We start from the raw sequence: 21,262 nt of genomic DNA on the forward strand, positions 1-21,262 counted from the left end.
GGAGATAATGAGAAGGTCCTGTTGGGAATGTGAAAACTGCATTAGGAAGGGAAAATGTTACCTCCTGATTCAGCTGACAGAGCTGTTTCCATTAGTGGATGTACGCCTGACCTATATTTTTAACTTCTTACTAATCATGTCCTGTTTGGGATGGCCTAAAAGGCACCAGGACCAAAGATCAGCATTGAATGCAAATTCTAACTAGCTGCTGCCAACATATTCATTGAATGAATGATACAATTGTGGTACTGAGTTGGCAGAAAGCACAAGATGTTAAGGCCTAAGCAGGATACTCCTCCTACAAATGTTTGTTTTGGTAGGGATGGTGCGGTGCAGCAGGACAAGTTTCACTGGATTTTTACAAATGATGAAGCTGAAAATAGCAGTGAACTGCATGGCTCACTTACTCCCTTTTTCTGTTTTTCCTTTTTCTTTTCAGTAGCTCGGGCTGACGGCACTGCTATGGTAGTGGTTGATTTTGGTGTCTACAACTGAATAGAAATCAGGGAATGACCCTTCTCAGGTATGAACGAAAAGCGAACTGGAAAGCTCTTCTTATAAGATGATAATAGATAATAAATCTGCTCTTAAGGTCTTGTCATAGAATACAAAAAGTTATCTCAATGAGTCCTTTCGTCTGCTTTCCAAAACTGGAACCATTTCAGAGCAGACAGGGAAATGAAGAGAAACACTGCTTTGCTAGCTGTGTAAAAATGGATTATTTTGGTCCATGCAGCAAAGTTACACATTTGTTCCTTCTTTCTCTTTTAATTTGTTGTAACTTTCTCTTTTTTGACCATCACTGTGAGTGAGCTAGGCCTCCTTGGTTTACTTGGGAGTCATGGCTTACTGTAGACAAAATGGCATGCTGGTTTTCACTTTCTGATTGTCCTAGAGAGCAGTGAAATCTACTCTTGATTTCACTGCTGGTTCTTCTGCAGTTGCTCTGCCTTTAATGGGAGTTCTCTTGCTATTGCGTCCTGTCCCTTCAGAGATTTGTGTAACATGGAGCACCTGTTCTTGTATAACATGTTCTTATTGCAATGTTCTTGTGTAACATGGAGCAGCTGCAGGAAGACTGGTAGTAAAATCAAGAATGGCTTCACAGCCCACTTTGCCACAACTCTCTCAGGCACCCAATTGATCTCCTTTGTATTTGAAGCAGCTGAACAATCTATGGACTTAGGTCTGCGGTTTATTTCTTGTAACATCAGAACATGGCAGTATTCCATTATCTGGCTTTTTTTCCTCTCCTTTAACAGATCAGAAAGAAATCTTAAAACAAATTATAGATTTCACCCCCTCTAGCTTATGGGAAAAGAAACAAGCCAGTGTACTGAATGTCCCTGTGCTTGGATGCTATTTAAAACAAAACACAGGGTAAAAATCTGTAGTTTGTGTAGTCGCTCCTGCGAAAAGGGTAGAGTTGCCTGATCTCAGGGCCTGGCTCTGAGTCTCCAGTTTTCATGGGCCATCTCCAGCAGGAAATAGGGATATAAATTTTCCAGTTTTGGGGTACTCAGCTCCAGGCAAGAGGAAACGGCTGAGTGCAAATCTTCAGCTCAGCTAGAAGAGCAGCAGTATACCACAATTTGCAAGGCTTCATTGATTTTTTTTGTTGCAACTTGCAAAGAGGAGGGTCTATAGATTTAACTAGCTCCTTCCTTCCTACTCAGTCATTGTAATATCAAGGCTCACCTTCCACTCTTCTCCACAACCACCTTCTGGCTGGGAGCAAGTAGGCTAGACTGAATGCTCCTTATCCCATCTCCCAAGTGAGAAGGAACAATCTCTTCATTTTACCTTGATCGTCATTTCTAAACAGTAACAATGTGTTCTATGTGTCTTTGTCTATGTGTTTGAAAGACAAGCTATGAGCAACTGTGCTTGGTACATAATGGATAATATTTAATGCCATCATCAGGGGCCATGTTAACTTCACAGCCTGAATTGGCAAGCCTTTATAAGGGGGATGAATTGACAGCCCTGATAAGTTGGAATTCTGTTGACTCCTGGCTCATCATGACAGACATAATTGGCTTTTCTCTCTTTCTAAGACAAACTTGGTTTCTGATTGGTGATTATTTGACAAATAAAAACACTTTTTTGTAAAGCTTCCCATCCAAATAAAATAATATGTCCCATTCATCACTCACACCATTCTCACACTTCAGTAATTGATCACCACTATGAATTCTGCACTGCCTTTTCAAACATCAAGCCCAGAAGGGCTCTAGTTTAACAGACTATGGCAGCAGTCAGTTTGGGATAAAAGTATGTAGGAGTAGTTAAGGCCTGTATCATCTCCCAGTGGGTCAAGTAACTAATGAAGAGCTTGTTCTATTAAGTTGTTATGTTTTATCTGTTCAGATGTTGCTGTCTCTTCATAGAGATTTTAATGAATAGTTAAAAGTCAAGAATTGCTCCTTGTATTTATAATTAGCATTTCTCCTTGCCTATTTGGGTTGTCTCCTTGTGAGACATAGCCCTTTCTATCCTTAATAGTTCTGCATACTAGTAATAATAGTTAACAATTATTATAATGTCTTTGCAGAAGCTGTCTTATCAGGAGATAAACTGTTTTATCGTCTATTTGTTTTCTCCTTTTGGTTCTCCTGTCTTTCAACACTTTATGCTGCCTTAAACTAACATAGCTGTTTATATTTATTGTGCCACTTTTCCTAAAAAGTTCAAAGCGGCTTAAAATGGGGTCATTCCCACTGGCAGAATAATGCAGGTTGTGATTCGGCTCCGCACCATGTCTGTACCTGATTTCAAAAGATCCCTTGTTCTCACTATAAAAGGGGATCTATCTTTATGCCAGTTGAATCAGTTTTTATTTTTTCATCCCCATTTAGTTTGTGCCACTTCAAGCTGGGGATGGGAGGAGCTGGTGATGGAGCACAAGCCGGGGGGGAGAGAGCCAAGGCTGTCGAGGACAGTGAGGAGGCTGGAGGGGGGAGAGAGCCAAGGCTGGCAGGCACAGAGGCAATGTCGAGGGACCCAGGAGGAGGAGGACAGAGGAAACATTTTTTTAAAAACTAATCAACTACTTGCCTTGGCTATCGGTTTTTTGATTAGTTTTTAAAAAGGAAGTAAGAAACCCAAAAGGCAGCATTCCTCTGCCATTTGTCCCTCCCCACAGAATGAATCGATTCTGATCTGGCGTTCCCACTTATTGGACACGCATTAGAATCAATTCTTCCAAAAAGAACCACCAAACATGTGCTATCAGAAAACCCCAGTTTTTCTCCTTTTCCCCCACTTTATCACAATAGAATTCGATCGAATAAGGATTGATTTCGATTCCCAATGGGAACGAAGGTCGTATAAACCAATTTGCGATTCGGTTTAAATTGTAGTGGGAAAGAGGCCAATGTAAACAATAAGATTCTGATATAAATAATAGAATAAATAGAGGGAAATTACTGAGAGAGCCAGAGAATAGTACAAAGCAGGTCAGTTAAAATGAGGATGAGATTATGAAAACTCTTTAGATTCATAAGTAGTGAAACCACTAAAACAAGGTTCTGTTTCAGGAACCTTCCTAAAAAGTTAAACTCTACTCAGTGAAATGCCATCAATGAACCTCTCACAGGAACAAATACTAAAGTTCTGGGAGGCTTGATACCAAGAAAGACTTATCTATATTCCCTGCTGGTCATGTACACAGATATTACCAAGATAGGACACATAAGAGGACCTCTGATGATGACACGAATGAGAGGGTAGGCTCATTTGGGAAGAGTTCACCCTGCAGATGTGAATGTCTCCATGGCTAGAGTGTTTTCAGTGTCCTCCTACCCTGTTCTTCTTCCTCCCTCCTGCCATCTCCACCCAGGTATTTTTCAGGGTAAACATTTCCAGGAGCCCTATCAATTATATATATGGACAACATGCTAATGGACGAAGCTCCATCAGGAGATGGGACTCCCATCTTCCTGAGTGTCCTTGGATTTCAAGATACTCCACGCAATGACACAGAAGAGCAGTGCTTCCGCTCCCACGCCCGTAGCACTGTCCTCCAAGGGTTGCCATTTGGTGGTGTCCCCACAGTACTTGCCCTCAACTTCATTCTCTGGATGGTAAGTGATAGTGAAGTGGGATTATATCTCATTATTAGCCATTCATTATGCAATATGCAGAGTATTTTACATGCAGACAAGAATGACAGAGATCAAGTAAGAAATATTTGCAGTAGAAATCTGGACTAACCTAGATGCTCCCTTGATATTTGGTACTTAATGTATATACTCATGTATAAGTCTAGAAATTTTAGTCAAAATGTTGGCCCAGGAAACCTGAGTTGACCTATCCATGGGTCAGTGTGAGTAGTGTACATACTTTAACACTTAAAAAAAAAAAGAACAATCCCCTGGTGAAATGCAAGAGCATAATCTGGAAGCACCAACCCACCTCTATTTTCTCTTCCAACCAACCAACAAGCCTTTAATTATGAGCACAAATATTTATGCGTAATAGAATTTTGCAAGTTTTTTGGCATTGTTTTCCTTTTCTTCAATCTTTAGATCCTTTGTTACATGCCCCTAGGTTTTATCCTCAACTTATCCACAAATCATATCAAAATCCATAATTTTGGCCCCCAAACTTGCTCTCATCTTATACATGAGGTCAACTTATAGGCCTGGTACACACCGCCAGGACGCGATGTCCTGGTGGCAATAGTAGGGCTTGGGATCGCGCACCAACCACATGGTCCCAAGCCGCACTATGTGCGGGTGGCACCATTACAGCACGGTCCCACCCACACAGGGTGTGTGTGCATGATGTGTGGGCATCGCAGTGCCCACATGTCATGGTCTAGGTGACTCCTTTTTTGGTCCACAGCGTTACTGGGCAGTTTGTTTGCTACGGCAATGCTGCAGACCAAAAACAGGCACCTACAGACCGCCCTGAAAGGGGTGGTCTGCACTGCCCCATAGTTGAGTATGTACAGTATTTCTTTGTTAAATTCATACCTCCGCAACTCCCTCCAGTTAGCTGAAGGTGGTCTGCATCACTATCACTCTCCTCATTTTATCCTCACAACAACCTTGTGAGGCTGATCAGGTCAAAGAGGGAGAGAGGAAGAGGAAGGGAATAAGATGAAGAAACACTGGCCAAAGGCCATCCAGTGAGCTTCCGTGCCTCAGTTGGGACTTGAACCTGAATCTCTCATATCTATTGAACTTTTACTTACCTTCTCTGTTTCCTCTCCAAAACAGTTTCAGCCAGTTCCCCCCTCCCAAAGTGCATAGCTAAAATCCTTAGGAGAAAGCTGTATTGGCATCAATAGGGATTCTTTCTGTAAGTGTTCTAGCTGAGTAAAATAGAATAAGGGGCAAAACTGGTCCTGATCACACTGAGGAAGGAAGAGGTACTGGTAAGTCTCCAATATTTGTGCCCTGCTTTGGTATGAGGTTCACCCACCAAAACAAAGAATATAGTTATTTGAGCAAACACCTGGTACTTACATGAACAGCACATGTTTGGTCCCTAACCTGGGGGAAATGACACCATATCCACAAAAATTCACACACTCAGAACTGACAGAGGCAAATCTGTTGGGAAAACTGTGGTGTGTGTGTGTACCCATTTGTGGCTGAGTTTTCTATGCTAGATGGTTTATATTATGGAAGGAAATGGTCAGGTTCAATCTTACTGTGAGTTAGCCTTCCCCAGTGGAATGGCCTCCAGATATCTTGGATAACAATTCCTCACTGCGGTCAGTAGTCAGTAAGTATGTGAGTTGCAGTAGAAAACATGTAGAGGACAGGTGTGTGTTGTGTTTTTCATATCCACCCAGTATCAGAATTCTTAGGAAATATGTACATGGGTGAATTACCAGGAAGATAGATTATTTCTTAAAAAGAGAAAAGATTAGAAGAAAGCACAAAAAACAACTTACACAATAATATTAGCTTGCCTTAAAAGATGGAACTCCAAAGTTATATTCAAAATCATCATATATGTTTTTCTGAATTCTGGGTTCTATATTTATCAGTCCTCAGCAGAAATTTATTTAATTAGCACCTGACCTGGTTGTGATGAGGAAATTGGTAGCATCTAAATATTGTCACCAGTTTTTACAATGCACATTGCTCTAATTTAAAGAAGGAAAAATATATCTGTTCAAATTTCGGTGGAAACAGCACATGAGGCAAAACCTCTGTGAGGAATTTACCTTGCAGTAGTACTGAAGTGGGTGGGGGGAAGGGTTACGGGAGAAACTGGTGCCTGGAAAATCTTTACGCTCTTATATATCTGTTTTTCTTTGCCTCTGCTTCCCCTCACCTCCCCCATCTCATGAGCCATGCAGTTTTTGCATTTTCTCCAGCTGGATTCCAAAACCATAAGTAAGGGTCTCTGGCACTGTATAACAGGTATGAGACAGGTTGAGCACTTCCTTTTTCTGCCTGTTTATTCTCTGATCCCACATTTATATTACTCCCTCCCTCCCAAAACACAGGTTTGGAGGGAAGTTAAACAGTTACTTTTAGACTATAACACACAGAATACCCAATGAGCAAAGTGGTCATAAAATTTGGGAGATCCTGGGAGTTCAGAGCAAAAAAAAAAAAAAAACTTTTCCCACCTCTGTGTTTGAGCAGATGGATCTGCAGAGGTGAGATATAGCAGTGTCATGTAGCAAGATGATAAAATGTGTGGAAAAGCCAAAATTCCAGTATACAGCTATCATGATTTATGTTAGTTAACAAGAGTAGATTGTTACTGCCAAGATGTCAGGGCACAGACAAGAGAGAAGAGATTTATACTAGAGGGTTTTTTTGAAAAGCATGAATAGGATCCGTAAAACAAATGCTTTCCCTCACTCATGTTGCAGTTCCTTCTCCTGGTCTTCTCCTGCCTTCGAAAAGCAGCTTGGGATTATGGGCGCCTGGCCTTGCTGATGGATAATGACAGGTAAGATCTAAAGTTTCCACAAGGAAAGTAAAGGAGTGAGAGAACAGAAGTCCAAATTTTTGTACATAGGAGCCAAACAGTGCTGAGAGGTGTGGGGCAAAGAACTAAACAGTGCTTGGGAAACTTAGCTAAAGTTTTTGGTCATTATAGGCCAAATGATAATGTTTCTAAGGTCTGCAGTGGAAGACACTGGGGTTATTCCACCAACTTCTCTGAGACAAAGTAGCATTGGGCAAAATATAGGGAAATGTGGTGTCACTAAGGGTTGTGAAGAATGGTTGCAACAGTCTCCCTAAGACAGAGGTGGGAATCATGTGACCCTCCAGATGCTGTTTGATGATAGCTGGCAGCATTCCTCACCATTGACGATGATGGATAGGGTAGGTGGGAATTGCCATCCAACAACATCTTGATGGCCAGTGGATTCCTTCCCCTGCTTTAATGGTAACATATCATCCTGTGTGGAATGCGGGAGAACACCATAAAAAATCTGGGAAACCACTAGCAACATAGTAAGGATGAAGCAAACTTGTTTTCTGCTGCTCCAGAGATCAAGACACAGAGCAACAGATTCAAACATCAGCAAAAGAGTGTCCTTCTAAAAATTAGGAAGAATTTCCTGATAGTAAGAGTTGTTTGGCAGTGGAATAATAACATTTTATTTAAAAAATTATTTATATCCTGCCTCTCCAACTGGACCGAGGCGGCTTACAACATTAAAATACATTAAAATACCAAACAATGGTGCGGTACAGAGGGCCCTTTTGGGGCGGCCTGCAGCTGCCCCTTTTGTCTCCGGGTTGTGGGCAGGGCAGCCTCACTGGCAGCCTTGCAGCCCCAAACCAGAGTTTTTCTGGACCACAGAGAAGCAGCAAAATGCCGCTTCTCCGTGGCGCACAAAAGTGGGTCCTTGGGGCTTTATGCCCCTGGACACCCCGGGAGCCACAGCCATGGGAGAAAGGGGCTGCCTGGCCCCTTTCTCCCTAGCATTGTTCCCGCAGCCATTTGGTTGCTGTGGGAACGATGTGGCTCCCAAAAGAAGCTCTGTTTCAGAGCTCCTTCCCGCACCATGCCCAGGCTGTCATAGGCGGCCTGGGGCGGCACAGAGACATCACGCACGCCCCGTGCCATTTGGACATAGCGTGTGCATGATGTAATCATGGCAGGCCCCATGTAGATGGATGCGGCGCATGCGTGATGTAATCATGGCGGCCCCCATGTAGATGGGAGGACGCCATGATGACGGCGCCACCACAAAGCTTGTGGACACTTCGCCCCCAGGCAACCCTAGTACGTTGCCAGGCCAGTGCAAAGCTCCAATCTGGACCGGGCCAATGATTAATATCATAAAAGCCTTATTACCTAAAAACCCACCCACCCTCAAATTTAAAATGAAATTTTGGACCAATGAACAAGGTCAAGCAGGTAGGCAGTTGATGGAACAGACAAGTTTAAGAATAAGCTGCCTCAGAGTGCAGTGGAGTTGCCTTTGGAGATTGTTAGATAGAGGCTAGATGTCCATCTGTCGGGAATGCTTTCATGATGTATTCCTGCATGGCAGAGGGCCCTTGTGGTCACTTCCAACTCTGTGGTTCTATGAACAGTGTTGTTGTGATGGGGGTTGGTCATCTGGAGACCCCAGAAGACTGAATTGACATCCCAGGAGGGATACCTTTATTCCCAAGGCCTGATATTCACTACCTTGTTCCTGTATGTATTTGAGCTTTGATAATAGCAACCTTGGCAGGTCACATGCTCTCAGCCTCAGGAAAAGGCAATGGCAAACTACCTCTGAACAAATCTTGCCAAGAAAACTCCATGATAGGTTCACTTTAGGGTCATCATAAGTTGGAAACGACTTGAAAGTGCACAACAAGAACAAAATGTTGCACAGCATGTTTTAGAATCGGGGGGGGGGGGGGTGGGACACTGTATGCATGTTAAATAGCAGTTGAAAATTGACGTAGTTGCTAATGGTCTTTCTTTCCCCCCACCCCCACCCCCTTTTTTTTAATCAGCCGTTTTCCTCCAAACACCTGGAATTCCTACGAGTAATGATAACCATGGTGACAAAAGGGGTTGAAGGCTTGGGAGATGAGAAGTCTTGTGAATGAAAAAGAATCACCACTGCTTTTAAAGAAGGGTTTGGGGCTCAGTCCACTCCCAAGGGAGCATCTGACTTTCTCAGTGCTTCCTCACTTTCTTATCTTTCTTCCTTTTGTCAAGGTGAAAGAGAAATAACCTCTCACTACCTACTTGTACTTTTTGAGAGATTCCTGGCCTTGAAGGTTCTTCAAGAAAGGATAAAGAGAGGGGAGAAATAAATGAATTACAGTTGGCCCTCCACAGATTATTTATCCATGGATTCAACTATCTATTGCTTGAAAATATTCCCAAAAAAATTAAATTCCAGAAAGCAAACCTTGTTTTTGCCATTTTATATAAGGTACGCTATTTTACTATGCCACTGTATATAATGGTAGTTCAGCATCTACGGATTTTGGTATTCACAGCGGGACCTGGAACCAAACCCCCAGTGGGACCACTGTCCTCTTTGTACAAGTGACCACCTTCAGTCTGAACTTGTACAAAGAGAGGAGAAAGTGATGAATTCTTCAGTTGCAGATGTCAGATATTTCACCAAACATTAAAACGGATTCAGACATTTTCCTCCAAGCACCTGGAACTCTTATGAGTAATGATAACAGTGATGACAAATGAGATTGATACCTGCCCACATACCCTTGCAGTGGCTTTCCTTTCCTTCACAGGACCTTATCTCTAGGTTGAATGCTTGAATGCCATCGACTAGCTTCTGGGAAAGGTTTTCTAGAAAATTCTCCTTGTTCTTATTCTCTGAGGTGTTGGCTATTTGGTAATGCTGGGATTGTTTTTCTTTTCTTTTTTTCCTCCTTTGTCCTGAATCCGGGAAAAATATACTACATATAGTGAAAAAAGAGGCATACAACTAGCAGTATCAACTATTGTAATTTCTATCTCTACAGTAGTATGTTAACATAGGTGATTATCACACAGAGCTTTATCATCCCTGAAATGTGGCTAAATCATCTGTAAAGCGCGCAGGTGTGATAACCAATCGTGCTTGCCTCCTGTGATTTAATTGTCATTGAAGTGTCCCGCTCTTCTCCCATCATCAAAGTGCTCGCGGAGCAGCCATTTTTCAGCAACGGGAACTTCCATTATTGAAGAAATGGAATTAATTATTGAATTAAATCACAGGAAGCAAATTTGCTATCACACCCCCGCTCTTTACAGACAATTTAGCCACATTTCAGGGACAGTAAAGCTCCGTGTGATAATCTCCATAGATTTTCCAGATATCATAGGGTTTGCTTTTTTGTTTTGTTTTTTAAAAATGTCATGCTTCCAGAGTATATTATGGCCACTGTTTAATTTGGACACCACAGTTCTGAAATATTGTTAAATTCAGATCCAGCAACCTTATTTTAGTGTTCCATGTGAGTTTTACTGCTGAGTCTTAATAAATAATTTGTCACTTTCTGTTGGTGATTTGTTTTTGGGTACTGTGCATCCTTTCTCCTCCCTTTTCTGGGCCTTAATATCAAGTAAAATGAAGTAGTTAGGTTTTGTTTGGGTTTTTTTTATTCTGTCCAAATCAAATTCCTCCCCCCCCCCCCCCCGCCAAACACTGGGAGTATTGAACAATGGTCTTTGGAATGTATGGTTGCAAATGTTGATTATAACCTACTTTGCACACTGTTGCACCATTTCTTGGCATATGGAGGTTCATGCTCCCAACATGCTTAAGGGTGTGCTGGTGCTGCAATTGAGAGGTTTTAAATCCATCTTTCTCCCTCACTTCCTCCCCTCCTGGTATAAGGCCTTGCTGCCCTCCTGGGAATTGGGGTAAATGCAAAAAGAGCCAGACACTTCAAGTTGATCTGATCATTGTAATAATTTTGCATCTTCTTCTTTTCCCTCCTTTTCTTTCTCCTTTAAAACTAATCCACACTTTCAATCTTCTCTGTCTTCTTTCCCTCTTTCCCTTTTGTCCCTCCTGCATATTTCTTCTCTCTTCTTCTCTCATTTCCCATGTATGGAAAGCCTGACATCACTCTTCTATGGAGAACAAAGTGAAAAGGAAAAATCCCCATCAGAGACCAGCCCGCTGGATGCTGATAACAAAGATGTGGTGAGTTTTAATAGGGAAAAACAAGAAGGATTTTTTTTGTGTTTTTTTTTCTGAACAATCACCTATCTGTTACCTTAGTTTTGCAGCTATATGATTAACCATTTGCAAGTACAGATAACATGAGAGGCAAATAGGAGGTTACATTTGGTAGCCTAATGATCCTTGCTCATTGTCTTCACTGTTTCTAGTTTGCATGCTGACATTTTCTGAAACTGTGACATTAATACCCTTCAAGTGATTATATATTATTAGTGGGAACTGTGCAAGTATTGTCTGTTGTGTCAGGTATATGATTCCTCTGTCCAAGACTCTGCTTGCTTTCCACAGTGACTAAGCACTTGATTTTCCATCAGAAATACTTGGAAATGGTGATGTGTACCTCACATCTTTCATCTTATGCTTTGCCTCCAGCAATCAATGTTAAACTTATCAGGCCCCTTAAAGTCCCACTAACTAGTTCTAGCTAATTAGTTCTGAATTACTGGCACACCTCCTACTGTACTTTGCTTATTCTAAGCCAGAGGTGGGCAACTATTGGAGGCTAGGGGCCACATTACCTGCCTAGGAGACCTTGGAGGATTTCAAAAAACCCCTATTTTATTTCCCCCTACATAAAGTCATTTTGCCTCCCAAACTTTCTAGGAGGTATGGGGTACATTTTGCCATATTTTTCGCCCCCTCTCTTGACCATTTTAGAACCAAGAGAGGCCTTTTTTAAAAACCATGAAGTACTAACCAGAAGTGACTTCTTGTTTATTTTCTGTTTGTTTTTAAAATGGCCCAGGGGGGCAAAAATGGCCAAACGTCCCACCCACCCCCTAGTTGGCAATTGGGGCAGAAAAGGGAGTAGTTTTTTTAACCCCAGGGGCCTGGGTGATGCATTGTAGTCCACCTGTGTTATAGACCAAAAGACAGGAAAAATATGGCCCAGCATCATCCCTGACCACTGCCATACTGGCTGAGGCCAAGGGAGTGGTAGTTCAGCATCACTTGGAAATTCCGTAATCCTGTTTTAGACATTTACTTTACTTTGTAATCTCATTACAGCACAATTGCAATTGTTATGGTGGTGGTTACATGCCTTCAAGTTGTTTCTGACTTATAGAGACCCATCACAGGGTTTTCTAGACAAGACTTATTTAGAGAGTGTTTGTAATTGCTCTCCTCAGAGACTGAGAGAGCATAACTTGTTCAACGTCACCCAGTAGGTTTCCATGGCCAAGCAAGGATTTAAACCCTGGTCTCCTGGGATCCTAACCCAATGCTCTCAGTTGCAGTTGCAGATTTAGCCACAACATGGGGGTGAATCTCCCTAGATAGATGTTTGTTTTCACATTAATTTTAACCAGCTATTCTGTTTCCGCAACTTACCTTGTAGGGTTTCTGCTCCTGGCTGCTTTTGATCTATCAGATGAAGTGAGTACACGCTACTTTGTGCATTACATATGTTTCTGATATGTCTCCTTACCATTTTATGCTGTGGAGACCTTAAGAAGGTTTCTTTTCTTTTTCTTTTCTTTGATTTACTTTCTCCCGGAACAGAAACCCAAGGCAGGTACAAATAAAACGTAATACTTTGTAACACTGAAACATGGTGAATCAAGTTACACACCATAAAAACACAACTGAACTAAAGCAGTCTTAAAAGCACATCAGTTAAAATATTAATAATTAAAAACAAAAAAAGGACAGCACCCATCCATTAAAAGCTATGTCCTTCACAGGCCTTCAGTTCCTGAATACATACCTAAAAATAGATAGGTCTTTGAAGGACAGCAGAATTGTGATGCTCATGATGTCTCCTACTGCCATGAATGATCTATCTTCCAAGGACATGTTTTTTTGTGTTGAGATGGGAAATTTGTGGCCCTCCAGTTGTTGCTGAACTATAACTCCCATCAGCTCATGCCAGCATACTCAGTGGAAAAGGATGATACAATCTGCACCGCAACAACATCTGGACAGCCACAAGTTGTCCACCATTGCTATATGTGCTTATTTAGAAATAATGCTCCCAAATATTAAAAATACATATATGGAACACAAGAAAGTAATAAAATTACACTGTTATCATTATTATTTTGATATTGTTCAAAAGATAAAATGAAAAATACATGTTTACCGTGAATGAGCACATATCGTAGCAAAAAATACACCATATGTACTAAACCTTTACAGCAGGGGTTGGCAACCCCTGGCCCACGGGCCAGATGTGGTCCGTGGAGGCGGCAGGACCAGCCCGAGCCCGGTCCTGCCACCACCACTGCCGCCTCCTCCTCCTCGGCCGCGCGATCGCACTGCCCTCCTCCTCCTCCACCACACGGAGGAGGAAGAGGAGGGCCGCGTGGCCTGGGACAGAGGAGGCAAAGGGGGAAGCCCCGCGCCGCCCTCCCCGCCTCCCCGCACAGCCCTGCGCTGCCCTCCCTGCGCAGCCCTGCGCTGCCCTCCCTGCCTCCCCTCTGCCTCCTCCGCCCCACCCCCAGGCCGTGCGGCGCATGGAGGAGGGGGGAGGAGAAGAAGGAGGAGGAGGAAGAGGAGAAGGAAGAGGAGGGGGGGAGGAGAAGAAGGAAGAGGAGGAAGAGGAGAAGGAAGAGGAGGAAGGGGGGAGGAGAAGAAGGAAGAGGAGGAGGGGGAGGAGAAGGAGGAGGAGGAAGAAGAGGAGGAGGGGGAACAGAAGGAGGAGGAGGAGGAAGAGGAGGAGGGGGAGCAGAAGGAGGAGGTGGTGAGTGGCCAGAGGCCTCAAGGTTTTTTTAATTTTTATTTTGTGTGCTTTAAGTGCTAACAAGTCTCCCTTGTTTTGACAGTGATAGTGTGGTGATGATGATGATGATGATGATGATGATGATGATGATGATGATATGATTCAGCTTGAGAGGCATGCAGGCACTGTTTCTTAAGCCGAGAGAGTGCCACCTTCCAAAGTGTGTTTTGGGTGCTTTTAATGCTAACAAGTCTCCCTTGTTTTGACAGTGATAGTGTGGTGGTGGTGGTGGTGATGATGATGATGATGATGATGATGATGATGATATGAGTCAGCTTGAGAGGCATGCACGCACTGTTTCTGAAGCCAAGAGAGTGTGACTTTCTAAAGTGCCTTTTCTGTGTGTTTTTGGTTCTTTAATAGTGATATTGATATCAGAAAGCCTCTGAGGCAAGGCCAATGTAAATTGCTGTGATTTTTACAAACTCATGCGTAGTGAAGAAAAACCAAAGTCTCTTGACCAAGTACACACTTCTGAGAAGTACATTTGGTGCAAGAACTGTGAAACCACCTTGATATGTTCAATATGCATAGCCATGTGAACCCATGTTCAGTGTGAAACCCAAAGAGTTTGGTTATACAATAAGCCTCTGAAATATGCAAGAGGCCATCTTAAGTAAAGCTATGTTCAATGCCCAAATGTGCTGTTTGAAATGGAGGGGAGGGGGGGTTGGCCAGAAAGGGAAGTCCATTTCTGCCATCTGTCTAGGAATAATGCCCAAATGTCCTCCATTTTGATCATGCCTAAGAAACATGCATTTATATTAACATTTTTTAAAAACCATCAAATTTTTTCGCATGTCCTCCATTTTTAAAAAACGTGTCCTCCATTTGAAAATGTTGTCCTATATTATTTAATTATTTAATTATTTATTTTGTGGCTCCCCCCCCGTTGTCTGGGGGGCACCAACCTGGGCCCCGGCTCAAAAAGGTTGCCTACCCCTGCTTTACAGTAATAAGCTAAATTGAAATATAGTTACAGACCTTTTCATCATTATCATAATAGGTTCTTCAGTTATATCATGTCACTCTCCTCTTTCTTTTCTTCCACCTCCTCACTACTTTTTCTTTCTCGCTGATCTTTCCTTCTCAACACCATATGTTTATTTAACCTTTTTGTCTCTTCACTCTCCACACCATCCACTTCTTACTGGGCAGCAGGATTTTCTCTTTTCTTCTTCCTTTCTCTCTCTGTTATATAAAAGTTTGTTGGTTCTGAGAAGGAAGGACTATGTGGCGCTGCTTGGATGCTCTTTGGAGAAATGAATATTCCAAACTTGTCTACAGCTTAGGCCCGGTACAGACCTGCGGGAAGCGCCGTCCTCGGGCCAAAACTAGGGTTCGGGAGCACACCGTGACCGCATGCTCCCGAACCCTAGCACGTAACGGTGGTGTCATCATGGTGGCCTCCTGTCCACACGAGGGCTGCCATGATGATGCAAGCGCGGTGGCACATCTGCACATTGTGGCGGCACACTTGCATCATCAACACACCACAGTGCGCCAGTGGCGCACTCATGGAGGTGGCTCGTGCAGCAAGAAGAACTTGCTTTTAGCAGGTTCTTTTTGGTGTGGAGGGAGCCCGCGCAGTTTGGTCGCTGTGGGCTCCCTCAGGAGCAAACTTAGTGAGTGAAGTTAGTACTGCAGGTTAGAGGAAGATTCTAACTAAAATTAAAATTAATCAATTCAAAGTAAATGAGGGGAAGGCAATGGCAAACTCCCCTCTGAACAAATCTTGCCAAAAGAAAACCCTTATGATAGGTCACCTTAGTGTTGCCATAAGTCAGAAATGACTTGAAGGCACACAACAACAAAAAATAATCCTAAATGCTCATTGGAAGCCAAAATAAGGCTCCATTCCCACTCACACATTTGCCCTGGATGGAACTGGGCAGATCCGTATCCCCCCTCTCAAATCTCTCCGGAAACAAGTACCCACTATCTTTTACCTTGATCGGGGTAATTTACCCCTCCAAAGTTCACATTTGCAGTACCGGTTTAAAATGAAGGCTCCTTAGCTGTCAATCAAATTCACTTCCGCTTTTGTCAAAGGTGACGTTTCCTACAACCATTGGCCAACGGAATGGGTGCTTTCCCCCTCCTTTTTAAAGAAAAACTGGCAGCAGCGTGCACATATTCTGTCAAATTTAAAAACCTCCAGGTGTGTGTGTGTGTGTGTGTGTTGTGTGTATTTGGATCATTACGCATTATGACAACCCTAAAATGACCCCATCCTGGGGTTTTCTTGGCAAGATTGGTTCCGAGGAGATTTGTCATTGCCTTTTCCCTCAGGCTGAGAGAATGTGACTTCCCCAAAACCATGGGTTTCCTCAGCCTTCCAGTCTCCCCTTCACTTCCAGCCCAATGCTTCAGCCCTTGCCTCCCCCCCATGCCATGCCATGCCATCCCGTTCCCATAATAATAATAATAATAATAATAATAATAATTCCTCGCCCCAGAATGTCATCTCTGCATCCTCTTGGTTTGTTTTCCCTCCTTGCGACCCCAGAATGCACACATGTACATATGTAGTAAAAGCATTCACATATTGTATCAATTTGCCAAATTGAAAGGGAAACATTTGTAACATGCATTGTAGCATTTGCATATTACCCTCTGACCTAATTCCCTCCCCTGAACTTGACCCTTCCTCCTGCTTTTTCCTCCTCCTCCTCCGCCCTGATTCTTCCCTCCATGGCACCCTTCCTTCAGCTCCTTCCTCCCCCTCCTCCTTTGCCCCAATGAAACGGAGGCATGTTCCACCCTCTGACCTCCCTCTGACCTAAATCCCTCGCCTGAACTTGATCCGATCATCACCAGGACAAAGTTCATATTTGCCGGACCCAGTTTTTCTGAAAAGATACAGCTTAAAGTTCGCTTTCAAAAGACCCACGCCAAGGGGCATTTGCCCCTGAACAGGTGTGGAAGCCTCAATTTTAATTGTGGAAGAATTGGGGCCAATATGAACTTCCTGTGGTTAATCTGGTTTCTGAACTGGAGTAAAAGGACCAGAAAGAGGCCCATTAGCTTAGCAGCTCTAGCATGGCCCCTAAGTAAGCTGAGGCTGCCATGCATTCAACTTATCATGAGAAGGCATGGTTCAATGGAAAAGTACTGGAGAAAGTTGAAGGCAGTAGGAAAAAAAGGAAGACTACATTACAGAAGGATTGACTCAATAAAAGAAGCTATTGCCCTGAGTTTGCAAGATTTGAGCAGGACTGTTAATTAACAGGATCTTTGGAGATTTCCTATTCAAGTCAGCATAAGTCAAAGCTGACTTGACACCACATTACACCCACAATCAATTTAAAAAAAAAAAAAAAACCTCTCAGATATACACCCCTGTGGTCCTGTTAAAGTCTATGCCAAATTTCAGATGCTTGACTTTCACAGTCTTGGCAGAGGAAGGAAGGCATGCATGCAAGCACATATTAGCTTTTGTTTACTCTGATTTTGGAACCGAAACTAACTTATGAACCAATTGGAAATAAAAGTGGCCAGTAGATTGGACTGTCCCTTCTCACAATGGTCTAGCATAAGATTGAAGCACAGCCCTCCTTATTTTGGCACTAGCTGGTTAACTTTATTAATCATATGAAATTATGGATAATAGAAGACAAAGAGCAGATAAAATGCAAATGGTCTTTGTTATTCTTTGGCCATGATTGGAGAATGGCAAAAGGCTGCTTAATTTTCTTCTTCTTCTTTCTATAGATTTAGGTAAATTCTTGTGGCTGGAAACCTGGTTTATTACCATAACAGGCCTAGGCTGTGTCCAAGTAGCCCTTCTGTCAGTGGAACAAAGAAGGGATTCTTCTTCCTCTCTACTTTAGCCCCAGACACATGCTCACACTTTGCTCCAGAGGGTTGATAGTTCCTCCTGTAGAATTTTGCTGTGGCATAGGAAGAGGCACAGGGAAGAGAAGCTGGGGGGACCCACTTGTGTAGGTGGAAGCAGTGGCATCACTAGGGTGCAGTAACTCATGGTGTCACCCCACCCATTGACCTCCCATTTCACACCCTACAGAATCCTAAGTAATTCTTTTTTGCACTAACGGTACTTGTAAATCGTTATTCCCATATACCACTGAATGTAATGCTAATAATTGTGACATAAACAACAAGCAAAATTAAAATTATACATTCAAATTACAATATCATATGCACAACCTAAATATATTTATATATACATAGTGAGGATTTGATTAAAATGTGATGTTTTTAAAGAAAATTGAAAAAGAATAAAACATTTAAAAATTTTCAAAATTTTAATTTTTTTTTAAAAATAAACTTTTGAAATTTGAAATATTAATTTTAAGAAATTCTGGGGCCTCTCCTTTTTCCTCCCACTGAGCTTCTCCCCATTCCCACCACCTCTTAAAGCATTTTAAAGGGAAGCAGATTGATGCCACAGCCTGTTTCTGCCAAAAGATAGGTGTTTGAGGGCTGACGTAAAGAGGAGGAAGAATCCCTTCTTTGTTCCACTGACAGAAGGGCTACTTAGACCCAGTCTAGGCCTATTATGATAATAAACTAGGTGTCACCCCCTTAGGGTGTTGCCTGGTCCGGTCCTCACACCACCACCACCACCACCCACACACACACCCCTAATGATGCCACTAGGTAGAAGTTTGTTCCTCTGACATTGAATATCATCCCTAATTCTCTTCCCTTGAAAGGAACCCAGAACATGTTAGCCGAAATCTTGTGCCACTTAAAGCCTGTCATGCCTTTAAAAGCCATGCTGCTTGTTAAAATAAAAGAGGTAATGGAAGGTTCAATAAACAATGCATTAACCTCCTTTCACTCAGACGCATCTGAGTGAATTCATGCTCATCCAAGAGAAATCATTCCTTCCCACTCATTTAGCCTTAGCTGAGTCTTTAAAGACTAAAGAGCAAAGAAGTGTGCAGTTACAGAGGAGGCTATAGTAAAAGATGCTTGAGCAAAACATTTTGAAAGAAATGAACATGATCTGTACCTTTCCAACAAATACACGGACTGAAATGGTGCAGTTCTTTGGGTTTTGCATACTGCAGTTCTCATCTCAAAAGCCATGCTCCAAAGTATGTAAACATGTTATTTCATGATAAAATAGATTTAGAAATATGTATTTTGGGAGCAGTATTCTAGAAATGCATATTCTGTGATAAATTGTGCTCATAATAGATATTCAAATGTATTATTATTATTATTATTATTATTATTATTATTATTATTAACTTGTATCTCCCAAGGTGGCTAACAAATTTAAAACAGTACAATTTAAATAAATCTTCAAAAGCATTAAAATGTATAAATATAAAGTTTAAAAAACAAAAAGTTTTACAAGTTAAAACCATTATGCATTTAAAACATTAAAATGTATTAAAAACTATATACAAACCTTGACAGCTGACTTGAACAATATTTGAAAGCCCAACCCTCATCACTTTAAAAAGCCTGGTGGTGCAAAAATGTACCACCAAAAGAAGAGCAGGGATGGGGCCATCCTGGCCTCTCTAGGGAGGGAGTTCCAGAGCCTCAGAACAGCCACTGAGAAGATCCTCTATTTTCTTCCCACCAAATGAGCTTCAGAGGGTGATGGGACAGAGAGAAAGGCCTCTCTAGACACTCTTAACACTTGGGATCATAAAGACAGATACAGTCCTGCATATAACCTGCTATAGGGCATAGTATTAAATATGTAATCTCTGTCCAGATTTTTCTTCAGATATTTTTAAAAAAATAATTCACAGATTAATACTGAAATGAGTCATAATGTACTTATGAATGATACAAAACTGATTCAGATTGGAACAGACTGATTGTTCATCACTCATACCCTCTGAAGAAGAGGAATATGGAAAAGGAAGGATGACACAAGAAGAATTTTATGTATTCATTTGAAAAGCAAATGAATGCCTTTTTCATTCATGAATGCCCTGGTGGTGCAGTGGTTAAATGCCTGTACTGCAGCTACTCACTCACAAACCATAAGGTTGCAAGTTCAATCCAAGCCAAGGGGGTTCAAGCTTGACTCAGGGTTGCATCCTTCAAGGTCGCTAAAATGAGTATCCAGCTTGTTGGGGGCAATTAGCTTACACTTTGTAAACCACTTGAGAGTACTTAAGTGCACTGATAAGCTGTATAGAAATGTACTTACTATTATTGCTTTTTCTTGTTCCTGCCTTCTCCAATGTGGTGTCACATAGTGGCTGGAGGATGTGGAAAGTTGTGGTCCTGCATGTTTGGATGGCATCAAACTGGGGAAGACTGCTATAACCACCTGATATTGGAATTTTCTGTAACTGGAATTTTTATCTATAAGGCAAGGGTGTTGCCGTTAAAAGAGATCTTAAACTCACATGCCCTCTTTATTTAAACTGATGTGCTAAAGCCTCCCACTTCCATGATGACTGTATTTCATGCAGAATTCAAGATGCAATTTTTCTTTTCTTTATTCAGAGGGGCTCTGGAAGTCAAAACATTTTAATTCCAGTTCTAGAGGCCTCATATATGACCAGATGTCTCTGTTGGGATTCTTTGTTTATCTTACATACCCAACATGAATCCACTAGAACTGTGAGTGTAAATCTGCTTAAAGCACAGAAAAGATAAAGTAACTCACTGGTGTGATCTGTAAATTTATTTATCTATTTATCAATTTAGGGACTTCAAGGCACCAAACCACAAATTTAAAATGATACAATTTAAAAACAGTGCAACATTAAAATGTATAAGTATAAAATTAAAAAACAATTAAACAATTAATGTTATCTTCCTTGGGTTTGGTTTTCATGTTCTTTTCTAGAAAATGGAAGAGAAAGAAGGCTGGTGGTTTATGACTCTGAGTTGACATGTCTTCCCCTTTTTTCTTAGGGATGAAGAGATTCAAAGCAAGTGCGGAATTGATGCTACCACCTACCTCTCCTTCCAGCGGCATGTACTAGTGCTGCTCATGATAATCTGCGTGCTCTCCATAGCTGTCATCCTCCCTGTCAATTTCTCTGGTGACCTCCTGGGTATGTTTGCATTTTCAATCCTCTGGGTAGCCCTGCCACAAAGCACAGAGGCTGTCTCAACTGTTAGTCTTGGAAAAAATTGGTGATTTTGGATTTCTTTGATGATTGTGAGTTTCTCAAGGATTGTTCCACTAAGAGATGCAATACTGAAAAATAGAATTAAGATATCAGAGAAGCCAACACAGAGAGACAGGAAGAGAGAGAGAGAAACCAAGAAATGTCAGAGAGCCAAACAGATCTTGGACATGAGCGATTGAATTTCCCAAATGTTTTGGAAAGGAGATGCCCTAGTGTGGATTGGACCTTTAGAGAATAGGAAGGTGTTCCTTTTCACCAATTGTCATTCTCTGAAGTTATCCCCTGACTCCCTATTTTTCTTGTCTCTGACAGCTGCTATAC

At 42.0% G+C, this 21,262-nt stretch overlaps 1 protein-coding gene across 2 annotated transcripts in view; it reads left to right on the forward strand.

The window, feature by feature from the left end:
• Nucleotides 1-446: 446 nt before the first annotated feature.
• TMEM63C (transmembrane protein 63C) overlaps nt 447-21,262 on the forward strand; it is a 60,270-nt gene continuing 39,454 nt past the window's right edge. For both annotated transcript variants that reach the window (XM_089522270.1, XM_089522271.1), the window contains exons 1-6: nt 447-523; nt 3,842-4,085; nt 6,845-6,924; nt 11,011-11,098; nt 12,477-12,514; nt 20,721-20,863. In XM_089522270.1, coding sequence (XP_089378396.1) covers nt 3,888-4,085; nt 6,845-6,924; nt 11,011-11,098; nt 12,477-12,514; nt 20,721-20,863 — 547 coding nt within the window. In that variant the 5' untranslated portion in view covers nt 447-523; nt 3,842-3,887. The remainder of the gene's footprint in view (nt 524-3,841; nt 4,086-6,844; nt 6,925-11,010; nt 11,099-12,476; nt 12,515-20,720; nt 20,864-21,262) is intronic.

This window comes from Sceloporus occidentalis, unplaced genomic scaffold (assembly GCF_023333645.1).
Source record: "Sceloporus occidentalis isolate IW3139 unplaced genomic scaffold, rSceOcc1.0.p SCAF_4, whole genome shotgun sequence".
In the NCBI taxonomy this organism is placed as follows: Eukaryota; Metazoa; Chordata; class Lepidosauria; order Squamata; family Phrynosomatidae; genus Sceloporus; species Sceloporus occidentalis.